Here is a 20,355-nt window from a genome sequence, read left to right on the forward strand (position 1 = left end):
ATATCGTGTCTTTTTAGGTTGATCTAGATGATAATAGATCTTATTAAGCATAAGAAGAAGAGCATCATCAGTGCCCCTCCCCTTTCTATATGCAAACTGTCCATTTCATGTTGATGCACATTACTAAAGAGGTAATTTTAAATAATGCACTCCAAGCTTTTGATTATCAATGATGTCAAGGCAACTGACCGATAGTCATTAAGTCGATTAGATACAAAGTCAACGCAACTTGCCGCGACATTACATCGAGCGGCGCAAACTGGGCGAACGGGGTGACATAAAACGAAGCGTTTCGCTGCCTCTGTATCTTCTATCCAGTTGGAAAATCCCAAGTGAGGCGACGTTTGCCTCCCGTTCACCAACGCTGACCAGCACCACCAAAGTGAAGTGATTCAAGTGTGCCCGGTCCAAAATGGGCGCCATATAGAAATGAATGGGAAAGACAATATTATGTTCATCCCGGACAGTGGTTCTCAACCTTTTCAGGCCGCGACCACCCAACATAATCATATTTGAACCAGGGACCACCCCACCCTGACAAGCATTTGGAACTGTAGGAGTTGAGGCATTTACATTCAGTTTGACTCGGTTCCACAGATAAACATTGTGAAAATAGCAGATCTGCCGTACATGCTCACAACGTGACATTTTTGCCTCTTTCTTATATTATTTGACACGCACGCACGCACACACTTTCTCTAAGTTGATCTACAAGCTCACAATGACACGTTGTGAGCTTCTACATCTGCTACTTTTGACTAATGTTCCCCCCAGAACATGGGATACTTTGTTTTAGTGCCCAGTTATCTGGTTACCTCATTGGACGCAGCTGGTTTAGTCTGTCCAGTTGGGCCCCCAACCTATAGAGGCTGGGCCCTTCTAGTCCCCAGATAAATGTGAGGGGTTGTGAGATGATTAATGTGAGATGAAGGAAACTAAAAACTAAATCCTTATGCAGAAATTTGTTTTCAGTTTCTATATGTGTTTGCAAACGTTTTGTTTTATTGTGAAATATTGGCAATTAAAAAAAAGAAAAAAAAATGTTGGCGCTTTTACAAGCTTTTTTTTAAACATCTGAAATGTTAAAACCAATTTATTTAAATCATATACCAGGATTTCTTGTGACATTTTTCCAAGTTGAACAGTTTTCTTTTTTCATCTACTTTTTTCAACTACTTTCATACCGAACCGAAACCAGAAGTTGATGGGAGTCTATTTGTAGAAGGATAAAAATAAATGTAATTTAGTCAGTCAGTCAGTCTCTGGGGTAAAAGGCTACTGTTTATGTTCTGCTATCACAAGCTGTATCACTTCCCCCCTTGGCTGGAATGTACTAAAGTGCATTCACTCAAGTACTTCAGTACAATTCTGAGATACTTTGACTTTACTTGAGTATTTCCATTCAACAATACTTCATACTCCACTGCATCTCAGAGGCAAATAGTGTGCTTTTGACTCCTCTGCAATTGTTTGAAAACATTAGTTACCATTTACTTTGCAAATTTGTAATACAAAACATAACCTTGACCAAATAAGCCCGTTATACTTTGTCTGTTCAAAAATAGCCATCTACGAGCTCACAGGGCACATTATTAGCTTAAGATTAAAGTATATTTTTTAAAACTTTTGGTATTGGTACTTTAAGTATATTTTGATGCAAACGCTTGTGTACGTTTTGGTCAAGTAAAATGTTTAATACGGGACTTTAACTGTCTCCGTTTGGAACCTCACTCTCCGCTATACTAGCACCAAGAAAATAGATAGTTTCCGGCAGAGTGCGGGACCGGCGAAAGTAGCCACAATGATTAGGTGCCCACTCGACATCTCTGTTTTCCACTATTTCTTTCAAGCTTTTTCATGAATATAATTCTTCAGAATGTATTAATTCGTTTTTTATTTGTATTTATTTATTTATTATCTTTTTATTTCATTTTATTGTATACATTTGTCTTTACACAAAAAGGGTATATTTACTTTTTTCTTTTTTTTTAATGAATGCATGACCTCAAAGTGGGCCCCGGCCCACTGTTTGGCTACCGATAGTGTTTACGTCGCGCTGTCACAGGCTGAGCGCTGAGGGCTTCCCCCCCGTGCAAAACCCTGTTAGGGGAAGGACGAGGATTTCACAATAACGGAGCTGTGGAGAGCACAGCAGAGTGCGTGTGTGTGTGTGTGTGTGTGTGTGTGTGTGTGTGTGTGTGTGTGTGTGTGTGTGTGTGTGTGTGTGTGTGTGTGTGTGTGTGTGTGTGTGTGTGTGTGTGTGTGTGTGTGTGTGTGTGTGCCAACCCTGTGGCCAGGACACAGTAGAGTACACACACACACACACACACACACACACACACACACGCACGCACACACACTTCAACTCCTGTCAAACTATGTAAAGCATGTGAAGGCGATCGCTCGTCGGCTGAGGAGACACTAGTAAAACAAGAAAGGAAGGAAGGCTGATCTTGGGGAAAAACACATGATGTTGATTTGTTTGCTCCTATGTGCCGTGGGCGTGCTCCCCGTGCATGGGTTCCTACTGGAAAGCTGTCCCCGGAAAGGTGAGTTTAACAGCCTGTCACTACAGTAAGCGTTGATGGTTTAGCTATGAAACAATCTAATAATCTAACTCTGTGAATGTACAAATAGAACCAAATGGACCGGGTCCATTTGGTTCCATTTGCACACTCACAGAGTTGCATGTAAGCCTGTGAATTAACCCAGAGTGTTTTACTGTGCATGGCAGATTGGGGCACTTGAAATATGATATTAAATAAGAAAACCCATTGCCTCTCACTCGCTTTCACTTTAGTGTTTACGGTGACCACAATTATGTTGTCTCACAAAAGCTTGTTGCCTGCTATAACCACCCATTGGTTTTCAAACCTTTTCATGTCAAGGACGGATAGAAGGATAGATTTATCTCAAAATATGCTGTGCCAGGGACCCCCATACAAGATTTGCATTGTTAAAATGTTTCAAAGATTGTAACTTGCAGATCGGCTTTTTTCAAATACTGTAGCTTTCGTATATAGAGTTAAAGCAGTTGAACTTATTCTGATGCTATATTACCAGTTTTGCTGGGGACCGCCTGGAACCCCCTCGAGGACCCCTGGGGGTCCCCAGACCCCACTTTGATAACCACTGCCTTTTACCTGTTGCATAGATGCTTCATAACTACGTCATTCTCATATAGAGATATTAAGCCGAGGTGAAACAATGATTGCTATTATGGTTAACAGCTGTTTGATATCAGTTAAATACAAACATATAATAGTTCTATGTAGCCGTAGTCTACAGGGAGATTTTGATTTGAGATATTTACATACAGTATAGTCCATGAGCCAGACAAGATTTCATTATCAAATGAGTGGGCAAAACCTTACCTATATTAAATTGTTTATATAGGGTCAATATAAGTACATTAATATATGATAACCTTTCCACAGAAGCACCTTTTTCATATGTATCACACATTTTGTTATTCTCACCTATATACATGATAGGTGAATAGGATGAGAAGTTAAATAAATAGTTATCACCATGAAACTTCCTCAGTTGATAACTTACTGTACATGAAAACAATGATTTATCCTATTACAAGTTTTCTGCAATTGTATATTAAGCCGAGGTGAAACAGTGATTGCTATTATGGTTAACAGCTGTTTGATATCAGTTATACAAACATATAACAAGTATGTAGCCGTAGTCTATAGGGTTATTTTGATATGAGATTATAAACAAAGTGGGGTCCGGGGACCCCCAGGGGTCCTTGAGGGGGTTCCCAGGGGATCACCAGCTAAATTTAAAATCAGTCAAAATCGGTTTAACCACTTTAACCATATATACATTGGCTATTTGAAAATAGCTTATCTACAAGCTCACAACACATTGCATCGTAGTGAGCTTGTATAGATCCGTATTGTATTTTCAAAACAAAATGGAATATGGAATATTATTTGAAACTTTGTTTCAACAAAGACAACAACTCTTGTATGGGGTCTCTGGCACAAAATATTTTCAGGTACGCTGCCAAATACACATAAATTTGGGGGTCCTTGACATGGAAATGTTTGGGAAGCGCTGGTGTAGGGGATGAACGGGAATGAATGTGACATTAATGACACAAAAAAGCAGAACACAACAACAAACACACTGACGTCACAACACTGTGTTTGCATCATGGTGTTGTCACGTTTTAGGACAGTGGTTCTCAACCTGTGGGTCAGTACCCCCAGGCGGGTTCCCCACATGATTTTTGGGGGGTCCCCAGTTGACAGTGAAGTGACAATGTAGGGACTTTTCAAGAACTTTTTAATACAGAAAAAAAAGGTCAAACATTGGCCAAATTGTCAAATAATATAGGAATGAGGCAAAATGTTTGAAAATAGCCGATCTACAAGCTCACAACGCCTTGCAGCGCGAGGCGTTGTGAGCTTGTAGATCTGCTATTTTCACAATATTTATCTGTGGAACCGAGTCAAACAATATGTAACGCCTCAACTCCTATAATTTCAAGTGCTTGTCAGGGTGGGGGGTCCCCAGTTCAAATATGATTATTTTGGTGATTATTTTGGGGGGTTCCCAGTTGAAATATGATTATTTTGGGGGGTCCCCAGTTCAAATATGATTTTTTGGGGGGTCCCCAGTTCAAATATGATTATTTTGGTGATTCTTTTGGGGGGTTCCCAGTTCAAATATGATTATTTTGGGGGGTCCCCAGTTCAAATATGATTATTTTGGGGGGTCCCCAGTTCAAATATGATTATTTTGGGGGGGTCACGGCCTGAAACGCTGTTTTAGGACAAAGTAAAACGTGACTTGTTCCACAGTAATGCAACAAGTGTTTCAACTATGGGAGCTGCATGTACAAGCATACATGATCTACAAGCTCATAGCACAGCGCTTGGTGATTGTGATGTGGCTCTGCTATTTTAGGCTTTAGTGTTTAGTGTTTATGTCTTTATTTTATTTTTTTAATGGGATGTTTAATGGGTGTGTGTGTGTGTGTGTGTGTGTGTGTGTGTGTGTGTGTGTGTGTGTGTGTGTGTGTGTGTGTGTGTGTGTGTGTGTGTGTGTGTGTGTGTGTGTGTGTGTGTGTGTGTGTGTGTGTGTGTGTGTGTGTGAGAACGTTTAACACTTTGTCCTGTAAATCCTTGCGTTTGTTTATTCAGGCTCCATGAGTTCAGTGAGCCGCATGAACATTTAAAGGAACAGCTCACCAATTTATCTCAACTGTATTTTGTCCCAAATTAACCCTCACTGTACCTTAACAGTGAGTGACAGTTAGTGAAACGTAACACAGTTCACTCCAAGTGTGTAATATTGTGGTGTGTGTGTGTGTGTGTGTGTGTGTGTGTGTGTGTGTGTGTGTGTGTGTGTGTGTGTGTGTGTGTGTGTGTGTGTGTATTTTGTGATTAACCCCTTAAACTTAATAGACAAGCTGGTCCCCCAAGGCTCTATACTCGGTCCCCTCCTTTTTTTCCACTCTACACCAGTGGTAGGCAACAGGCGGCCCGTGGGCCAGAACTGGGCCACGGGCCAAATGTATTTGCATGTTTTCAAAGATGGCCCCCTTTGACAAAAACCCTGCTCTACACTCTACCATCTCTTCGGTGAAAATAGCGTATCTACAAGCTCACAGCATGGTGTGAGCTTGTGGATACGCTGTTTTTGCGGGAATATTAGCCCATTTTCGCAGAAGGTTGGCCCTGTTATGACAAGCCCCAAAACATGGACTTTATATAGGATTCATGAGGTTAACAGTTGCTGGTGAGTTTTGGGGACAGCATACGTGACGTGATATATCTAGAATGAACCAGTCGTTTTGGCACGCTGTCCCTTTAAATAGATGAGACTTGAGACAGAGGGAATGGAACACAGACATGAATAGGTAGACGTGTCATTGTTGGGACGCCTATTATAACTGCACTGCAATATTAAATATATCGAGTTGTATAGAACAATGGTTCCCAAACTGGAGGTCGGGAACCCCGATCATTAGCAGATGATTAGCTTAATGTGCGATAGAGAGAGAGAGAGAGAGAGAGAGAGAGAGAGAGAGAGAGAGAGAGAGAGAGAGAGAGAGAGAGAGAGAGAGAGAGAGAGAGAGAGAGAGAGAGAGAGAGAGAGAGAGAGAGAGAGAGAGAGAGTAGAACAACAAGAGGAAACGGGACAGGTTGTTGCAAAAAAGGAAGTATGGACCAAGAGGATTTTACACAACATCCCATCTACACTGTCCAGTCAGCCACGACACACCATTGTACAACACTCTTACCATTTAAGCCCTACGTACTTGTATGTACGACATTGCAGCGTGTTAGGAGCTTGTAGATCTATTGTTAAAATTATTAAATAGCCGATCTACAAGCTCACAATGTGTCGCGATGTGACGCATTGTGAGCTTGTAGATCTGCTATTTTCAAAAGATTTGTATACATTTTAACTACATTTTGTATATTTTGTTTCCAATACTTTTGTACTTTTACTCAAGTAAATTTTGATTACTGGACTTTTTACTTGTAACAGAGTATGTCTACACTGCAGCATTGTTACTTTTACTTAAAGATGGAGTGCCATGATATTTTTCAACCCTAAAACCTGATCATACGGTATTATTATTATGTAAGGATTTTTTTTCCCAAAAAAAGTGTACAGAAATTGTTTAAATTTTTTTTTTTATGTGGACACGCCTCCAGTTCATTAAGTATGCCTGGCTCTCACCTTAGCACCTCCTCCACCACCTTAGCACCACCCACCTGTCCTAGTCCCTCCTCCTCCTCATGCCCACACCTGTTGTGTTATGATAATGAGGGGGAGGGTATGTTTTTTGGGGGCTCTGTGATGTCACTATGCCCCTGTTTCTGGATTGGCACGTTTGACTCTCAAGGTTTCAGCCTCCAGGAAAAAACTCCAAATAGTCAGAGAAGACATGAAACACCATAAAACCACCAGCGGGGGCCTTAATGAAGTTCTATCAACCTCATAGACACATGAAAAACAGAAAAAGTGCAAAAACATGGCACCAGCTCTTTAAGTACAAAAATGTGAGTACTTTTTTCCACCACTGCAAAATTGTGACACATTTTGAACATTTGCCCAAAATGCCAGGGTCTATTTATTTACTGTGGAGCTCTTCCTGGGGGTCCACACATACAGTACGTGCTGTACTGTGATTGGTCCAAGAGAAAGAGCTAGGTTGTGGGAGACAGCTGTATTCTGTCAATGTTTCAAACGGAGCAATTTCGCAACTTGGCCTAGTCTGTGAATATTTTCGATGTATGTTTACTTAAGCAGTGTGGCAGTAACTACATGTACTTGAATTACTTAACTATATTTTTTCATGTTTATTTGTTTTCTTCTTTCAAGCACATACAGTATGACTTTCACCTGCACTACATTTCAAATGTATGACTCCACTACATTTCTAGGAATGGACTCTTAGGACCCAAACTATATTGTGAAATAACCATTTCAAAACTTAAAGAACCCCCCAAAAATATATATATTTTACTTAATATCAATTACACACGCCATGAAGCCTTGAATTCGTGGAGATTTATTCGTTTTTGTCGCATTCCTGAGCCAACAATAATTCAATGCGGAGTCAATACTGAGGCTGCTCAGTATTGACTCCGCCGGTCATAGCTGGTCATCAAATTATTGGCTAAGGAATGTGACAAAAACAAAACAATCTCCATGAATTCAAGGCTTCATGGGGTGTGCAATTGCTAAAAAAAATAAGTAATTTTTTCACTCCTTTAAGCTATCATGGACCACTATGAAAAGAAGCTTCAGAGTTTTTGTGATCCATTTTGGTCATTCTATTTTATAGATTTATTGATTATATTTTATTCTAATCTATAAATACAGTGAAAATAGCAGATCTATTGTGTCACACTGTAATGCGTCGTAAGCATATAGATGTGCACAGCTCAAAGGTACAGTTTTTTGTTCTTTGTGGCAGTGGTGTTAAGTGACTAAGTACATGTACTCAAGTACTGTACTTAAGTACAATTTTGAGGCATTTTTACTTTACTGGAGTATTTCCAATTCTTCATAGTTTTACTTCTACTCCACTACATCTCCGAGGCAAATATTGTACTTTTACTCCACAACAATTATTTGAAAACTTTAGTTACTAGTTACTTTGTAGATTTTGATTGTTATTACAAAACATACATTAATCACTTCAGCCCTATATACATTTCGGCCATTGGAAAGTGAACTGATGCCACGTTGTGCCGTAATTCAGAAAAGTGAGATGCATAGACCAATTATTTGTTTACTAACATTAAGACTGGACGCACAGGTGATTGTTTCACGCAATCAATTCCCAACCTGTTGTGTTGGGGTGCGCTGGTTTCAGCACACCCCAACCCCCTCTTGTGTGTTGGCTGGTGAGGCGCGTCCTAGCGAGACCTGACAGAATGGGTTTCATTGCGCGCATACTGGTTGCGCGCATACTGGTTCTTATCAGTGTGATGCATCAAAATGCTTCGAAAAGCATGGTAGAATCAAATTGAATCGTGAAGAGGTGAACCGCTGTTGAATCGAATCCTGAGGTCACGCAGTGCCGATGAACGCCTCTAGTCTACATGTTTACCCACTGAATAACTCAGAGACAAATTGTCTCTTCCGTGCATCTGCTGGCAAACACTAACCACATTATTGTAAAGCCTTAACCCACTTACTGTGAATGCTGAGACTATATTGTCTAGATCAATGACCAGCACAGCATGCGTTCCGGGAACGCATCTGTGTAACCACTTTAACCATTATTTATTTTCTTTGGCTATTAAAAAATAGCAAAAAAAAAAAAAATACAAGCTCATAGCGCGGCACCGAGTGCCGCACTATGAGCTTGTAGATCTGCTATTAATTTTTTTTTAAATCTTGAACATTTGTGCAATTATTTGAATATGTATATTTCTAAAGCGAAACTTTTTAACTCAAATATTTGCTTCTGGGGGTCCCTGGAACAACATATTTGAGATGGGGGTCCACGAGCCAAATACATATCATTTTGGGTGGTCCTTGACATGAAAAAGTTTGAGAACCAATGATATAGAAACATACGTTTTTGTTTTTAAACTGTAGGAGTTAGAAGACAATTGTAGAATCCCCAGATGCAAATATTTGAGTTACACATGTTTGCCTTAAAATATAGATATATTTATATTCAAAGATGTGCACATATTTTCACAATGTCTCAAAAATAGCAGATCTACAAGCTCGTAGCGCGGCACTCGTTGCCGCGCTGCGAGCTTGTAGATCTGCTATTTTTGAATAGCCAAAGAAATCTATAAATTGACTCTTCCTCCGGTCTTAAAAAAGTTAAAAAGAAGAATTGTTTTTAATCAAATAAATATCTTGGTCCAAAGCTGGCCCGGTGCTTAAGGAATGTGACTTTCATCTTTTTTTATTATCATTCTTAAATCAACAGCCCATTATATACCTTGTTTTATGTTGATTTTGTGTAAAAGTAAGGAAAATAGCAAATTTACAAGCTAGTAAATCTGCTATATTATCTGTTTTTGAAACATTATGAAAAATAACTATAAGTAGGCTAACCATTTTGAACATACAAGGTTTCTACCTAACAGCAACAATATGAACTGCATCACCTCCCCCATAAGTTATTCCTGTCCCTTCTGCAGATAACACATGCCTGTGTAACACTGAATCATCCTCAACTGCGTATGGGTTTCAGAGATGCCCAGAATTATGAATAACTGTACCTAATGTGTGAGGCTGCATAGGCTAGGCTATATTAACATGTGCTATCTTTAGTCCTTTCATAGGAAGTTGAACAAAAACTGACATTGAAAGACTGACATAAGCTAAAACACCAACATATCAATCACAGACATTATATGACTGCATGTGTGTATATGTGTGTGTGCACGTGTGACTATGAAACCCTCTTGACCCTCAAGTTCTTTTTCTCAGTCGGTAGGGAGGAAGGGGGGAGGGGTTGATGTTCGGGAAGAATTTATTGAGAGGAAAGTCCCTTGAGGTGCTTCTATATGTTGTCTTTAGTCCTTTCAGCATGCATGGCAGGGACGAGTACTATATTCTGTGCAACGTCAGAATTCTGTTATGAAGCTGTGACGTATGTGCCGGCCCCCGTCAGAACAATTTCTCTCTCTCTCTCTCTCTCTCTCTCTCTCTCTCTCTCTCTCTCTCTCTCTCTCTCTCTCTCTCTCTATATATATATATATTATAGTAATATATAATAAATATGTATATACATTTTTTTTTTTTTTAAATTATATTTATATTTTTATTTTATTTATTACACGGCTTGGTTGAATGCTTGATTCTGATTGGTCAATCATCGGCCATTATTTCTGGATAATGACCAATGAGCTCTATAACGGACCGCTGTCTAATCAAAGACTCAGAGCACCTGCTCATGTCAACCTGCGCTGCTTGAGTTTATGCTGTAATCCAACATGACAACCATGTAAAAATAGCCATTTGAAATCACAGTATATAATAATAATTATAAAAATAAATAAACTAGATTGTATTGTTGTTGTTAATTTTTTATGTTCAGATCCCCCTCCCGGTGTGGTGGTCGTCAATCCGGGCAGTAGGCTGGTGTTGAGCTGCAGTGGGAGGGTCATGGTAGACGGTGTGAGGGTCCCTGTCACCAGACCCACAACAACGCACCACAACGATGTCCCCATCACCAGAGAGGGCCCGGCCCCCACAGCCAGTGGTGGAAAAAGTACTCAAATGTTTTACTTATGTAAAAGTATCAAGACTGCAATGTAGAAGTATACTCTGTTACAAGTTAAAGTCCGGAATAAAAAAATGTACTTGAGTAAAAGTACGAAAGTATTGGTAGATCTACAAGCTCACAACGCGTCGCGAGCTTGTAGATCAGGCTTGTCAAGGTGGCGGCCCGCGGGCGTTTGGCGGCCCTCGGAAAGGTCCATGGCAGCCCGCGAAATACTTTTAAAAATAGTAAATTATTATTATTTATTTTTTTAGGCTCCAGGTGGCACTGTGGCAGAAAACGGTGGCGAGGTGCTGTCAGACATAGGATAGGCTCCTGTCCTCTATTACTTTCTGTTTAAAGAGGCTGAGGTGCTCTTATCATAAAATGGGGGGGAGACATAAGAGTCGCACTTTGCCTTCCTGTGCGTCTAAGCTGCTGTGAGGACTCTCCCCCCTCCCCCACTCGCTGCTACTAGGCTGCAGCAGCCTAGCTGATTTAAATAGCCTATAGGTATAAAACAGGGCTAAAGTGGTTAATGTATGTTTTATAATGTAATAATGTATAATCTGCAAAGTAGCTAGTAACTAAAGTTTTCAAATAATTGCAGTGGAGTACAATATTTGCTTCGGAGACGTAGTGGAGTAGAAGTAAAAGTATAGACAATTGGAAATACTCCGGTAAAGTAAAAGCACCTAAAAAGTGTACTCAAGTACAGTGCTTGAGTAAATATTACTTTACACCCCTGCCCACAGCGCGCCACAACGATGTCACCGTCACCAGAGAGCGGCCCCCGGCCCCCACAGCAACGCACCACACTGCCGGCAGTGTGCTCCCCACTCTTGCACACACGCCACACACACCTGTGGACAACAGCACTGGACTGACTGCACTCCGTGGTAAGCAGTGCTGGAAAGTATAACTAAGCTTATTACACGGCTTTGTTGAATGCTCGATTCTGATTGGTCAGTCATCGGTCATTATTTCTGGATAATGACCGATGAGCTCTATAACGGACCGCTGTGTAATCAGAGACTCAGAACACCTGCTCATGTCAACCTGTGCTGCTTGGTTATATGCTTTATCCAACATGACAGCCATGTAAACAAACAAACAATGTCATTTACAACTAAACGTTGCTCTCAAGAATGTTTTTGAAAACATTTGAAGTGAGAAATAGACGATGCAATAACCGAGAAGTCATTCTATTTGATCCACTGCGCTTCCCTGTTTATCGTGGCGCAACAACGGGGGAATACCAAAACGCTCGCCCCAAAACACAGTCGCCCCGGGGCAAATCCGGCGGTATTACAGGCAAATCGGCAGTAAATAGAATGGGGGGCGAGTGTGTTTTGGGGCGAGTTTTTTTCCATTTCGTCATTTGTTTTTGCGAGGCGAACTTGTCCGCCCAGCCCAATACTTATGGAATACTTTCATTGCCGTAAGCAAGGAAATACTTCGTTTTGTTGTTACTTTTGGGTAAATGTATTTATGTATTTATTAAGTAGCCGTGTAATAAGCGGCTGCGCCTCGGTGGTTAATCGCCCTGTCGGGCTTTAAATTTCAATAATGACTACCTCCCCATGCATTATCCCTTGCATAATAGGCTCTATGCACAGCAGCCATATTGTAAGACATTCACAGCTGTTACCAATGATACTAATGAAGGCTCTGTTCCATTCTGGTCAGACGGAGTCAGGGTGCTGATATTGTGCATGTTGGCTCACTGGAAACACTCCCAAATGGCCCTTTACGGGTGTGTAACTCTGAGAGTGTACAAATGGAACCAAATGGACGGGTCCATTTGGTTCCATTTGTACACTCTCAGAGTTATGGGGGTTGTGGAAATTGAAAAATCTGAGAGCCACTGTGCTACACTAAATGGAACAGAGCCTTCATTAGTATCATTGGTAACACCTGTGAAGGAAGTGATAAAATGGCTGCTGTGCATAGAGCCGCCCTATTATGTAAAGCCTATTAAAGGGATAGTTCACCCCAATAAGATACTTTTTTTCTATCGATTAGCCAGAATCAGAATCAGGTTTATTGTCACATCACAGGTTCACAAGGTTAAAAAAGCAGGTGAAATTCGCTTTCGTACATCGTTCCGATCGCAACGTTATTTCCATAGAAAGAAGAGAGGGAGGAAGAAGAGGGGTGAGGGGCAAGTGGGAAGGAGATCAAACAAGGGCAGGCGCGTCACGACCATTCACTGTGCGTACGACGTGACACCCTCACTCTCACAGATCCGTGATTTCATACCCCCCACTTTTTTGAAAAAATAAAATATATAATTCATTATTTATTTTTTGATAATAAATTGGTAAAATCAGGCACAAATAAGAATGAAATAACCTAACCCTAACCCTTACCCTAAAACCAAAATAAAGTAACCAAAACACGAAAAAAAACTAACAAAATCCGCCCAAAAAACGCAAACATTTTTAAAATACAAAATGTGTTTACATTTGAAAGTTACAAATGTTTTTCACGATTTTCCAAAAATAGCAGATCTACAAGCTCATAGCGCGGCACTCGGTGCCGTGCTATGAGCTTGTATATATGCTATTTTTGAATAGCCAAAGTGTAAAATCAGGGGTATAGTCCACCGAAAGTCCACCACATATTTACACTACCTGAGATAAAAAATATGACCTGAGCATAGCAGCAATGTATACTGTGCATGATATACTTATGGACGTTAAGGTGCTTAGAGAAAGAAAAACGAAAAATAAAAATATCATACAGCTTGTGATAGCAGAACATAAACAGTAGCCTTTCAACGCAGAGACTGACTATTACATGTATTGGTATCATTCTACATCAAATTATTGGCTTAGGAATGCGACACTAACAAAATAAATATCCATGTATTCAAGCCTCCATGGGGTGACTCATCGATAGAAAAAAAATAATCTTGGGTGAAATATCCCTTTAAGACCTGAGGCTGATTCTACAAATGCCTTCTAAGCCAGTAGTTCTAAAATAAATAAATAGGTATAGCCAAATATATGCCAAGGACCCCCAGAAGGAAAGATTCATGTTAAAAAACACTCTCAAGATTTTTAAATAATGTCCAAAAATTGCTTTCCGGTTTGAATGGGTTAATGTACTGTACTAAAAGCTGATGTAATACTATTGTAAATGTGACATATACTTGACTCTACCCCAAATGGTTCTCAGAGGGGGGACCCCCAGGGTTGTTTGAGGGTGTCCCAAGGGGTCCCCAAAATGTGTAGGGGAAAAAATGGTTCAAAATATATTAAAAACATGTTTTTAAATATATTTTATAGTATATCTCTGCTGTTGGGCAGAAACCAGCCAACTCCAAAATGTTCATTTTTAAGTAAATTTAAAAAAAGTTGAGTTAGGAGGTTTTGTTCATCGTTGATAAGAACTGCTGAATGGACCTCCAAGCTCACAATGAGGTTGGAGGTCAAAAGGGGGTGGAGCCTGGAGTCAGCAAAACCAGCTAACTCCACCCTCCTTTGGTGGACTTAGCTGGTTTAGCAGAACGTTTGAGGATCCAATGGAGTTAGCTGGTTTTGTCAGAAGTGCTTTTTAATACTGTTGATTGGTTCAATATTTTTTTAATCAACACACAGACGTAAAGGGTGTTCAATACAATAGCACTGATTTATGGGGGAAAAAATGCAAAAGCGGAAAAATGGATTTAGCTGGTTTCTGCCCGACAGCAACAAATATATTATATTATCTTATGGGGGGTCCTTGGCACAACATCTTTTTCAGATGGAGGTCTGTGGCCAAATACATTAATGTAATAGTCTGGCTAATGCGTTGCGGCAACAATGCCTTCATCAGGATGAGTATTAAATGAATCACCCTGATGAAGGCAATGTTGCTGCACCTTTTTTTTTTACATTATTTATGCCATGCATTAGCCAGACTATTAAAGGCATTTAAAATGTTCCACAAGAGTGCCTTAATTGGTATCATCTCTTTTTATACATTAATTAATTATTGTGGGCGTCCTTGATATGGAAAAGAGTTGGAGAACCACTGATATTGTTCCTTCCCCTAGTTATCTATCTATCCATCTACTATCTCAGGGGTGGGCAACTTTGATGGAGAGGGCCACTATATTTCCACACTCACTCCAGAGGGCCACATTGCACAGTGTCTGGCTATTCTATGTCACACAAAAGCTGCAAAAATAGCAGATCTACAAGCTCAAAACGCTTCGCAGTGCGACGCGTTTTGAGCTTGAAGATCTGCTATTTTTTAAATGGAATCCAGATTTTTTTTTTTTTTTCATTTTTTAATTGGAATCCTGAAAAGTAATTTTTTTATTTAACTTCAAATGCCTTTAGTTATACTTACGTTACCTTTATGAACTTAAATACAAATACATTGGACATAAAAAAAGACAATAGAATTGTAATACTAGTCAGTAAGCTACTAATATAGACTGAAGTGATTAAAGTGTGTCATGATGATTGCATGTTTGGAATTGTAAACAGCTGAAATCAATAATATATCAGTATTCCGATATTAACCTGCGGGCCGCATTAAAGAGCTGGTGCCATGTTTTTGCACTTTTTCTGTTTTTCATGTGTCTATGAGGTTGATAGAACTTCATTAAGCGGTTTTATGGTGTTTTATGTCTTCTCTGACTATTTGGAGTTTCTTCCTGGAGGCTGAAACCTTGAGGGTCAAACGTGCCAATAGAGAAACAGCGCTTTAGTGACATAGTAAAAACATACCCTCCCCCTCATTATCATAACACAACAGGTGTGGGCATGAGGAGGAGGAGGGACTAGGACAGGTGGGTGGTGCTAAGGTGGTGGAGGAGGTGCTAAGGTGAGAACCAGGTATACTTAATGAACTGGAGGCGTGTCCACATAAAAACATAATTTTAACAATTTCTGTACACTTTTTTGAAAAAACTCTTCCTCCTAGTGTAACCATAATACCTGATGATTATGTTTTAGGGGGGGGGGATCACTGAAAATCACGGCACCCCGTCTTTAAGTGAAGGTAGGGGCCGCGTGTGCCCCCTGGGCCACCACCAGTTGCCCATGTATGATCTATCTCAATGTAATAATATTGTATTGTAAATGTGACGTTTGTGACTCTACGCAGTAGCAGACAACACAGTGAGCAATGAGAAGCTGGAGCAGCGGCAGCGCACACACGGACACACACTGTCTCCCACTGATGAGTATGACTGGAGAGCTGGGGACACCGATGAGGACCACGAGGACCAAGAGGAGGAAAAGGTACAGGGAAAGAGCGGTATAGTAATAGGCTCTATGCACAGCAGCCATATTATCACTTCCTTCACAGGTGTTACCAATGATACTAATGAAGGCTCTGTTCCATTTAGTGTAGCACAGTAGTTCTCAGATTTTTGAATTTCAGATTTCTACGACCCCCATAACTCTGAGAGTGTACAAATGGAACCAAATGGACCCGTAAGGGTCCATTTGGTTCGGGTGTGTACACTCTCAGAGTTACACACCCGTAAAGGGCCATTTGGGAGTGTTTCCAGTGAGCCAACATGCACAATATCAGCACCCTGACTCCGTCTGACCAGAATGGAACAGAGCCTTCATTAGTATCATTGATAACACCTGTGAATGTCTTACAATATGGCTGCTGTGCATAGGGCCTATAGAGCACCAAAGTCTGACGTAATTTACACATCCTTTGTTTGTCTACCTGGTTCGCGGTCCCCCCCCCCCATTCTGAATCCCATAGACGTATTTAATATCGCGTCACATAAGAACTGTGTTCCAAAAATAAACAAATGACCTTGGCGGTTTGACTCTTATGGATATGAAGCATCAAATGACGGTGAGAAAACGCTAATGTTACTTCCGCCGAATTAGTTAAATTTTCGCCAGAAACCGACTGTATCAAATATAAGTGACTGACTATCATAAACGATACAGAACCTCCTCCCTGACAATATCGCCGAGACAGTTTGTTTATTTTTGGACCACAATTCTTATATGAGACGATTCTATGATGACCCAATGTTATTCTCCATAGCGAAATTACTTTACGAACCTGGGGATGAACGAGTGACGTCAGGACTTCGGTGGTCTATTAGGTACATTTATTTAAAGCAGCCACTATGCAGTGGTGTAAAGTAACTTTTGAGGTATTTGTACTTGACTTGTGTTTCCAATTTCCAATACTTTTTACGTCTACTCCACTACTCTCAGAGGCAAATGTTGTACTTTTACTCCACTACAAGTATTTGAAAACTTTAGTTACTAATTTGCAGATATAAATTAATACGTTTTAAAACATACATTAACCACTTTAGCGTTATTTGAAAATAGCAGATCTACAAGCTCACAACGCATCGCAACACGCTGTGAGCTTGTAGAGCTTTTTAGTACTTTTACTTTTGGTACTTTAAGTACATTTTGATACCAATACTTTTGTACTTTTACTCAAGTACATTTTGACGTGTAACAGAGTGACAGAGTACTTTGCATTGCAGTATTGATACGTTTACTTAAGTAAAACATTTAAGTACTTTTTCCACTACTGCCTATCGTTCCTGTTCTACCCCATATTTGAATCCAGGTCTCATGCACAAGTGCAGATTTTTTATTTTGTTCAAAGCTCACAAGGCGTCGCAAAATCTAAGGTTTTCAAAATAATTATAGTGTAAAAAGTAGTAAAAAGTAAAAAGTACAATATTTGCCTCTGAGATGTAGTGGAGTAGAAGTATAATTATTGAAAAGTCTCCAGTAAACTCAAAAAACAACCTCAAAATTGTACTTAACACAGTACTTGATTACATTTACTTTCCAGCCAAGGGGGGAAGTGATACAGCTTGTGATAGCAGAACATAAACAGTAGTCTCTCACCCCAGAGACTAAATTACATTTATTTTTATCCTTCTACAAATAGCCTCTCATCAACTTCTGGTTTCGGTTCGGTATGAAAAAAAAAGTGGATGGAAAGAAAAAAGTGTTTTAACAAATTGGTCTCGGCATTTCAGATAATCAGTTCCAATAGGTTAGGATCAGTGGTGGAAAAAGTACTGAAATGTTTTACTTAAGAAAAAGTATCAATACTGCAATGTAGTATTCTACTCAAGTAAAAGTACAAAAGTATTGGTATCAAAATGTACTTAAAGTACCAAAAGTAAAAGTACTAAAATGTTTGAAAATAGCAGATCTACAAGTTCTGAATGCGTCGCGATGCGACACGTTATGAGCTTGTTAGTCTCGCGTGGCCAGAATGTTGCCTCCCACAATTTTCAAATGTTTCCGGTCATACAGTCTGGGACTCGGAAGCTCTGATCATGATTAGAATATAAACCGGATGTGGAGCCTCCTCTCCACTTCCGTTTCGTCTTTACAGTCGCGCAAATTCATCCTAATATAAATACAAATCATCTAAGTATATTTAGCTTGCTGCTTAGCAGAAATGGAAATAAAATAATAAAATGTAAAGATATTTTAAAATATATTTTCGTGAACGGAAGTGCCAGTTTCCTCAAGCGGATTTCGGGAGTTGTAGTTCCAGACTCTATATAGCATTCAGAGATTGTGGAATAGTTGTCTGGCTACGCGAGACTATGAGCTTGTAGATCGGCTATTTTCAAATAGCCTAGGTATAAAATAGGGCTAAATCGGTTAATGTATGTTTCAGAATGTAATATATTTATATCTACAAAGTAACTAGTAACTAAAGTTTCCAAATAATTATAGTGGAGTAAAAGCACAATAATTGCCTCTGATATGCAGTGGAGAAGAAGTAAAAGCATAGACAATTGGGAATACTCCAGCAGAGTAAAAAGTACCTCAAGATCGTACTTAAGTACAGTACTCGAGTAAACGTACTTAGTTACTTTTACACCAATGGTTAGCGTTGTACTTTCCACCACTGTCCACTAGGGTGAGGACCTCAGGGTGACCAGGGCTGTGAGGAGCAGGGCTCAGTGGAGGAGGAACGGCAGGCTGGTGACAGGAGGAGGAGGAGGAGGAGGAGGAGGACGGGTGGAATTTGGCAGGCGTGGCAGCGTCCTGGCGCTGGCTGCAGCGACGGTGACAGACACCGGCACGTACGCGTGTCACCCGCGTGTTAAGGGTGACAGCTTCTCCGTCAAGATACACGTGGCGGGTGAGTTCCAAGACCAGAGGATGGAATGACGATAAAGTGCTCCTCGGAGCACAGGTCTCCGCCAGGTCAGGTAGGTTATTGTGGCCTCCTGGTGGCGCTATAATAGGCCAATGTGAAAAGGGTGGCTTTTCTTCTTAGGCCTCTGACGGCAATCACTGCATTTATAGCCTCGGAAACCCATGCTTTTTTTGTTTTGTTACAAAAGAAAAAAAGCCTGGGCGAACCATGCAGGAACGATGGTCTTAGGACCTTGTTATCTCCTAACCAATCAGAGTTTGGGGGGGGGGGGGGGGGGGGGACATAGATTGGTGAAGCAATAGGAAGCGCCGCAGCTGGGCGGCTGGGTTTGGATCCGCCCTTCAAGACCATCGATTGGGCTCGTTCTTTCAGTCTACTGCATTTATGATTTGTTTTGCGAAATTAAGAGCTGCTGGTGGCGCTATAACAGGCCAATGTGAAAAGGGTGGCATTTGTTCCTCAACATAGTGTGAATGTGCGTGCAAAGTTACACCGCAATCGGACGCTGCGTTCATGATTTGCGGCATTTTCTTCAAAACGGGCTACTCCTGCAAACTTAAGATGTCAATCTTAGCCAATCAGGATGGAATATGAAAAATGTAACAGATGTAACTAAATGTGACTTGATCACGTGACTATAGAGATCATGTATACCGATTTGTGTGAAATTTGGAGAAAATCTGAAGGAGTAATATCCAAACATGTGTGTTACATATGTCGGCCTCCTGGTGGCGCTATAAAAGGCAGATGTGATAAATGCAGGGCCAAGGTTTTTCCTTGGCCTCTAGGGAGTTCACATACAAAGTTTTACACAGATCGATCGGTGCAGTTATAGGTAAAAACACGATTCAACCTGGCATTTCTTCCTCTGGTGAGAATATGCGTGCATAATTTCAAGGAAATCGACAGACACACGGACGGACGGACAGGGTGCAAAACATAGTCTCGGCCATGCCTTAATTTTGACCTGGCGGAGACAATAACCTACAAACCCTAATTCTGAGAGAGAGAGACAGACAGAGATGGGGAGAGAGACAGAGACAGACAGAGAGAGAGACAGAGAGACAGAGAGAGAGACCGACAGACAGACACAGATATCGATTTTGAAATATCTAGACAAATCTTCTCGTATTTTTTCTTGCATTTTAAGGTGGCCAAATACATATTCATTTGGGGGTCCATGACGTGAAAGTGTTGGTTCTCTCTCATGCATCACATGCAGAGTGATGCAATGTTACCCGTCTTTGTCTGACCAGGTCCTCCAGAGCAGCCAATCCTGGAGTGTTATAAACGATCACCCAGCAGTAAGATCCGCTGTGTTTGGACGCCACAGCGGCCTATCTCCGCCCACACATCCTGTTCCCTGCTGCTCTACAAGGGGTGAGAACCATCCGCCATCTTGTCCTTTCTTAATATGTCCTATCATTGTCCTCGTTGTGTTGTTTTCCATGCCTGTATTATGGTGCGGACATTCGAAAATAGCCAATCTACAATTAGTTCATTATAGATTTACG

At 40.6% G+C, this 20,355-nt stretch overlaps 1 protein-coding gene across 2 annotated transcripts in view; it reads left to right on the plus strand.

Moving 5' to 3' along the window:
* The first annotated feature begins 2,337 nt into the window (after positions 1 to 2,337).
* The window catches only part of il6r (interleukin 6 receptor), a 36,206-nt gene continuing 18,188 nt past the window's right edge, over positions 2,338 to 20,355 (plus strand). The window contains exons 1-6 of one of the 2 annotated variants that reach the window (XM_084053255.1): positions 2,338 to 2,549; positions 10,550 to 10,723; positions 11,470 to 11,613; positions 15,818 to 15,954; positions 18,598 to 18,823; positions 20,098 to 20,221. In XM_084053255.1, coding sequence (XP_083909381.1) covers positions 2,468 to 2,549; positions 10,550 to 10,723; positions 11,470 to 11,613; positions 15,818 to 15,954; positions 18,598 to 18,823; positions 20,098 to 20,221 — 887 coding nt within the window. In that variant the 5' untranslated portion in view covers positions 2,338 to 2,467. The remainder of the gene's footprint in view (positions 2,550 to 10,549; positions 10,724 to 11,469; positions 11,614 to 15,817; positions 15,955 to 18,597; positions 18,824 to 20,097; positions 20,222 to 20,355) is intronic. The other variant, XM_084053256.1, reaches the window with a different exon arrangement.

This window comes from Gymnoscopelus microlampas, assembly GCF_963454915.1.
Source record: "Gymnoscopelus microlampas genome assembly, chromosome: 3".
Lineage (NCBI taxonomy): Eukaryota > Metazoa > Chordata > Actinopteri > Myctophiformes > Myctophidae > Gymnoscopelus > Gymnoscopelus microlampas.